This window comes from Larimichthys crocea, chromosome XIX (assembly GCF_000972845.2).
Source record: "Larimichthys crocea isolate SSNF chromosome XIX, L_crocea_2.0, whole genome shotgun sequence".
Taxonomy (NCBI): domain Eukaryota; kingdom Metazoa; phylum Chordata; class Actinopteri; family Sciaenidae; genus Larimichthys; species Larimichthys crocea.
In genome coordinates, this window is record NC_040029.1 from 8521377 (window position 1) to 8528177 (window position 6801).

General features: G+C 44.8%; 1 protein-coding gene across 1 annotated transcript; it reads left to right on the plus strand.

Annotated features, from left to right (window-relative positions):
• The first annotated feature begins 957 nt into the window (after positions 1–957).
• ndufs1 (NADH:ubiquinone oxidoreductase core subunit S1) lies at positions 958–6404 on the plus strand. The gene is made up of 18 exons (XM_027291587.1): positions 958–1068; positions 2182–2258; positions 2415–2506; positions 2707–2814; positions 2892–2968; positions 3054–3135; positions 3237–3367; positions 3461–3646; positions 3730–3864; positions 3968–4082; positions 4163–4308; positions 4396–4524; positions 4716–4845; positions 4966–5126; positions 5212–5542; positions 5624–5758; positions 5873–5945; positions 6057–6404. Exons 2-18 carry the CDS (start codon positions 2186–2188, stop codon positions 6146–6148), a joined length of 2196 nt encoding a protein of 731 aa, XP_027147388.1. The 5' UTR covers positions 958–1068; positions 2182–2185; the 3' UTR covers positions 6149–6404.
• The last annotated feature ends 397 nt before the right edge of the window (positions 6405–6801 follow it).

A 6801-nucleotide genomic window follows, 5' to 3' on the forward strand; every position in this document is an offset into this window, starting at 1 on the left:
AGGTGAAAGCCCGCAGTGACGTATCATAGCTAGATAGTAGATAGATAGATAGATAGATAGATAGATAGATAGATAGATAGATAGATAAGATAGATAGCTAGATAGTAGTAGATTAAATAATAAAAAATAAACACGTTAACCATACCTTATAACAATTCTTGAGATAGATTTTACACATTAAATTAAACATTTGCATAGAAAATAAATATATAACTGTTGTTAAGAAGTTAACCCGTGCTAAATATCTATACAAAAAACTATAGGAAAAAATAGAAAGTTGACTGTGGAAATAAAATAATATTTTATAAAAAAATATGAGTAAGAAACTGTAAGGGATAAAAAAAAACATTATACAAATAATATAAGATAAAAAAGAAAAAAGGTAGGGTATATATAAAAATATTCAAGATAGAAATAAATAGACAACGTCCACAAAAAGGTCAATGTCATTTTTATTATTATTATATACTGTTATTAATTATTATTATTATTATTATTATTATTATTATTATTATATTATTTATATAGATGTACTGTTATTATATATATACTATGTATTATATTATTATATTTTGTATATGTTTACTGTTATTATATTAATATCCTGATATGATTATTATTATCTATTTATTATTCTGAGTATTATTATGGATTATTATTATACTATGTACTGTTATTTTTATATATATTTATTATTCTTACTATTATTTTTTTATATATGTACTGTATAATATATTATACTATTATTATTATTATTATTTATATATGTACAGTTATTATCATCATATATCATCATTATTATTATATACTTTTTTATTATCTATCTATCTATCTATCTATCTATCTATCTATCTATCTATCTATCTATCTATCTATCTATCGATGGCGAATTTCACAATAAAAGCATAGGAGCCCAACAACATCAACCTTTATTTTATTGTGAAATCCGCCACCGTGATTCCAAACGGAAGTGGTGTTATTATTCTATTTCCGCTAACAACGCTAGAGCTAGTTGGTGTCTAAAGTCAGATCGCGCTGTTCTGGTCCAGAAGGCCAAATAGCGAAAAGGTAAGAGACGGACCCGAGTCCCGGTTTGTAAACGTTTGAGTCTGTTTGTTGTTGAACCGGGAGGACGGAGGACAGCGGCGAGTTTGACCTCGGTACCCGCTGTGACTGCTGTGTCCTTGAGTGGGACTCCGGGCTAGCGCTGTTAGCCTGCGAGCAGTGAAGAGTTCATTATTATTATTAACTTTATTTATATTTAATCACCTCAGGTCTGGACTTATTCAGTCAGATTCAAAAGCTTTAAATCAGCGTGTCTCTGTGGAAGAAGCTCTGTGCTAAATCTATGTGAAAATATCATGCACCAATGTGATGTTTTGGTTACTAATTTAGTCTTTATTATAGATTTTTATTATTTACATTTACTGTCCTCATGCTTTGGGCTGTAAGGAGTTAACACAGCTGCTGACAGTGAACTTTAATGTTGGAAAACCTGCATGAAATGTGGAATAATGTTGATTTTTAGTGACATAAGTATTAATTAAGTTACTTAGCTTTGCATGCTTAATTTTATTAGACAAGAAATTGTGCCAATCCTCAACAGATGTGCAAAACCCTGTTTATTCATTTTCTACAACAACAGGATTATAATACAGGTGCAAAACTAACCAATCACAATAAGGCTAATAATGTCTTAGATGAGATGAACAGTACAGGGCAGTAACATGTGAATAATCTGTCATCTTCCTTTAGAGAAAAGCGTTTCAAATAAAAAATAAAACATCAGAAATCTCCACATACTGTCAAAAATCAGACGTTCACCCTTTAAAGTGAAGGTGAGTCTGATAATCCTGCGAGCCGGACGCTGTTACTTGGTTTAAAGGTGGATTTCCATGATTTGGCTTTAGTGTACTTGGCTTGTAGCAATGCATCATATATTTATTTGCCTCGCTAAGGTCAGGGTTTGTCAGAAAAATACCAAGGATGCATAGTTTGGGGTCTAATATTAGTTTTATACCTGTAACCTGCAACAATCACATCCATCACCTCACTTCAGAAGGTGATGATATCGTGTTCTGACTCATCAACAATCACGCAGAGCTGAAACGATGACTTCTATTAATCACAGTAAGATCGACATGTCGGCTGCTTTCTCTCTCTCTCGTTGTTTTCTCACAGCGTCATGTTGCGACTGCCGACCGTCGGCCGAGCTCTGGCCGGAGCCGCCAAGAGCAGCCTGGCTGCCTCCAGCACGGGTACGATCTGTGTGTGTGTGTCAAGGTCAATGCACCCAAGTCTCCTCAGTCACTTTATATGTATATCAGGCATAGTTTCCCTTTAATTTAAGTTCAGTAGCTCAGTTACTCAAAGATGTTTCTGTCTCATGCTCTGATCTGATCTTTGTGTTTCAGTGCGTACTCCAGTGCGCGCTGCCAGCAACATGGTGGAAGTGTTTGTGGACGGGAAACCAGTGGAGGTGGAGCCCGGCACGACTGTGCTGCAGGTAAGACGCTGACATATCATTTTTATTTATGTACATAGTTACCAGTCAGCCCTTTCTTGTCATATTTCTGTTGTCCTGATTGTGATTTACTCCAATAATGTGGACACAGATGATGATCTGTGTTTTCTGTCTTGTCTGTCTGCAGTGGAAACAAAGCGTCTCATCATTTTAAACACACTTATGTTCCCTTTCCCTTTCAGGCCTGTGAGAAGGCAGGAATCCAGATCCCCAGGTTCTGTTACCACGAGCGCCTCTCGGTGGCGGGAAACTGTCGTATGTGTCTGGTGGAGATTGAGAAAGCTCCAAAGGTAATATCCGGATATCTTTGCATAGGAATTCTTGGAGTAATACAGTCTTAACTGATGCGTGTGTGTGTGTTCCTCAGCCGGTGGCGGCTTGCGCCATGCCCGTCATGAAGGGTTGGAACATCCTCACCAACTCGGAGAAGACACGCAAAGCCCGGTACGTATATTTCAAATATTCAAATATGGTTCAAAGTTTTAAAACGTCACTGAAGTTAATAAACTGTGTGTGTGTGTGTCATCAGAGAGGGAGTGATGGAGTTCCTGTTAGCCAACCACCCACTGGACTGCCCCATCTGTGATCAGGGAGGAGAGTGTGACCTGCAGGTAACCAAACGACGAGTGTATGGAGGTTAAAGAGTCGGTTTATCACACACACACACACACACACACACACGTGTGACTTGTGTTCTGTGTGCTGCGTTCAGGATCAGTCCATGCAGTTCGGTTCAGACCGCAGTCGTTTCTCCGAAGGGAAGCGAGCGGTGGAGGACAAAAACATCGGGCCGCTCATCAAAACCATCATGACCCGCTGCATCCAGTGCACACGCTGCGTCCGGTGAGCACGCCGCAAACACCCACACTTCCTACCCGTCAGGAATAATTAGATAATACGCTCACTGATGCATTCCTGTGTGTGTGTTTTTTGTAGTTTCGCCAGTGAGATCGCAGGCGTCGAAGATCTGGGAACGACGGGAAGAGGAAACAACCTGCAGATCGGCACCTACGTGGAGAAGATGTTCATGTCGGAGCTGTCGGGCAACGTGATCGACGTCTGTCCCGTGGGAGCGCTCACCTCCAAACCATACGCCTTCACCGCACGGCCGTGGGAGACCAGGTAAGGAAAGGGTCCGAGCCCGAAGCCGTCTCCCCAGCCTCGCAGCGACGAGGCCCGCGTTCACCTTTTCTTCTTCTTTCCAGGAAAACCGAGTCGATTGACGTGTTGGACGCCGTGGGCAGTAACATCCTGGTGAGCACCAGAGGCGGCGAGGTGATGAGGGTGATGCCCAGGCTGAATGAAGACGTCAACGAGGAATGGATCTCTGACAAGACGAGGTAAGCGAGCGGAGCAGCGGCAGAAGAAACGGCTTGAGGAGTTTGCCGCTTTTATAATTTGATTAAAGAGAACGTGTGTGTGTGTCTCTGTGTGTGTGTTCAGGTTTGCGTACGACGGCCTGAAGCGGCAGAGGTTGACCGTACCGATGGTGAAGGACGATTCCGGTCAGCTGACCGTGACCACCTGGGAGGACGCTCTCACTCGCGTCGCTGGAGCAGTAAGTGTGTGTTTTGCTTCAGGTGATACTTGTGTCTTGTTTGAGTGTGTGTACATAAATATGTGTGTGTGTGTGTGTAGCTGCAGAGCGTGCAGGGCAGTGAGGTAGCAGCCATTGCAGGAGGGATGGCCGACGCTGAAGCTCTGGTCTCCCTCAAAGACCTCCTCAACAGACTCAACTCGGAAAGCCTCTGCACTGAGGAGCTCTTCCCGATGGCCGGAGCAGGGTAAGACTCTGTGTGTGTTATATAACGTACAGGCTTCACACTGCCTCGTCCCCAGCTCACACTGTTGTCCTCTCTCTCTTTCCTCAGCTCTGACCTGCGCTCCAACTACCTGTTGAACTCTCGCATCGCCGGCATCGAGGAGTGCGACCTGCTGCTGCTCGTAGGAACCAACCCGCGCTACGAAGCCCCGCTCTTCAACGCCCGGATCCGCAAGAGGTAAACTTACATTCAAGCCTTTCCACAAACGAGGTCACGCAATGCTGTGGCGACTGGTTGCGATGGTTTTTACGTCAACCGGCAACGACTGAAAGAAAGGGAGCAACCATAGAAACAGAGCAGCCCACAGCAAGTAGCAATACTTTATTTGAGAGTTTGTCTCGTATCTGACTCGCCTCTTCCTTCGTCAGCTGGCTCCACAACGACCTGCGCGTCGCCATGGTGGGTCACAACGTGGACCTGAGCTACACGTACGACCATCTGGGAGAGGAGACGGCGGTGCTGAAGGAGCTGGCGAACGGCACGCATCCCTTCTGCCAGGTAACGAAGACGTTTGGCCGGAGCACCGCTGCTGATTTATGAACGGCTTATCTCTTTTTTTTTGGCAGCTGAATTTCTGGCAACATGATTTTTTTTCCTTTTCCCCTCATGTGTCCTCAGGTTCTTTCAGCTGCTAAGCGTCCCGTGGTGGTCGTGGGCAGCAGCGCTCTGCAGAGAGACGACGGCGCCGGCATTTTGAGCGCCGTGTCCGCCATCGCTCAGAACGCCAGAACCAGCAGCGGAGTGGAAGAGGGCTGGAAGGTCCTCAACGTCCTGCACAGGTACGACGACAACTCCTCTTAAGCGCTTTTGCAGATTTTTAGTCGTGTGTGCGTGTGATCTTACTTTGTGTTTGTGTGTGGACAGAGTGGCCAGTCAGGTGGCTGCGTTGGACCTGGGCTACAAAGCCGGCGTGGACGCCATCAGGAACAATCCTCCCAAAGTCCTGTTCCTGCTCGGAGCGGATGCCGGCTGCATCACCAGAGCCGACCTGCCTAAAGACAGCCTGATCATCTACCAGGGTCACCATGGTGACGCTGGAGCACCGATGGCAGACATCATCCTACCTAGCGCTGCGTACACGGAGAAAAACGCCACCTACGTCAACACTGAAGGCCGGAGCCAGCACACCCGGGTGGCTGTCACTGCGCCCGGGATGGCCAGAGAGGACTGGAAGATCATCAGGGCCGTGTCTGAGGTAAGCAGGGACTCCCTCCTGTCAGCACACACATAAAATTTAACGTGCAGCCGTTGGAAATAATCTTTTGTGTGTTCGCAGCTGGCCGGCGTGGCGCTGCCCTACGACTCTGTGGAAGAGGTCCGATCCAGACTGGCTGAGGTCTCTCCTAATCTGGTCCGATACGACGACGTGGAGGAGGCGAACTACTTCAAACAGGCTAATGAACTCGCACAGGTACACACACACACACACACACACACACACAAACATCTAGAGTCAGAATTTGGACTGTAACGACGCCACAGCTGCAAAGACTTTGAAAATAATCCGTCTTTCTGCTCCTGTCAGGCCGTGAACCAGGACCTCCTCGCAGCTCCTCTGGTACCTCCTCAGCTCACAGCAAAGGACTTCTACATGACAGGTGAGTGTGTGTTTTTTTTAAAGTGGGGATTAAGAGGCAAAAGGAAAAAACAAGTGGAAAAATGTAAATGAATCTTCCTTATCCTGGCTCCGTCTCTGTCTCTTTGATCAGACTCTATCAGCAGAGCGTCCCAAACGATGGCCAAGTGCGTCAAAGCCGTGACGGAAGGAGCAGCTGCCGTCGACGAGCCTTCAGTGTGCTGAGCGCCCGATAACACACACACACACACACACACACACACACACACACACACCCAACAATAAACTCTCTCTCCTCTCGCTGACGAAAACAACACGCACTTCTCTGGAAGGATACGCCGTCGCTCCTTTAATTTAAAGTTGTCCTTGATGCTCGTTGTACACAGTTAAATCGTTTTCGCTCCCGAGGACGATGTTTGTTGAATAAAAAGCTGAGAAACGTGTGAAATATAAATAAAATCTTAAGAATGTCTTTACTTCAGTTTGAGTCGTTTTTATTTTATTCTTGGTTGAAAGTCAGCTCCTCACTTGTGTCATTTATCAAACATAATAGTTGGGGTGGTTGGTAGCGTAATGGGTTAAGCGGCCGCCCCGTGTGTGGAGGCTATAGTCCTCACTGCAGCTAATTTGCTGCGTGTCACTCCCCCTCTCTGCCCCCTGCTTCCTGTCTATCTTCAGCTGTACTATCATTAAAGGCCAAAAAAGGAATCTATTAAAAAAACAGTTTTATTTGTCAAACATTTAAACACTTAAAAGTTGTCACATCTAAAAACCTAAACAAAGTGTTACACCTCAGACATTAAAATGTTATTGAACATAAAAGACATCCACCTGTACCAACAACTAAAACTCCATAATGAACAAGTGACATGTCGTTT

Excerpts from the sequence above, each read along its gene's own strand:
- ndufs1 (XM_027291587.1), top strand. The coding sequence starts at position 2,186 with ATGTTGCGACTGCCGACCGTCGGCCGAGCTCTGGCCGGAGCCGCCAAG. Across the intron at positions 3,368-3,460 it reads CAGTGCACACGCTGCGTCCG|TTTCGCCAGTGAGATCGCAG; the intron begins GTGAGCACGCCG and ends TGTTTTTTGTAG. Across the intron at positions 4,083-4,162 it reads TCACTCGCGTCGCTGGAGCA|CTGCAGAGCGTGCAGGGCAG; the intron begins GTAAGTGTGTGT and ends GTGTGTGTGTAG.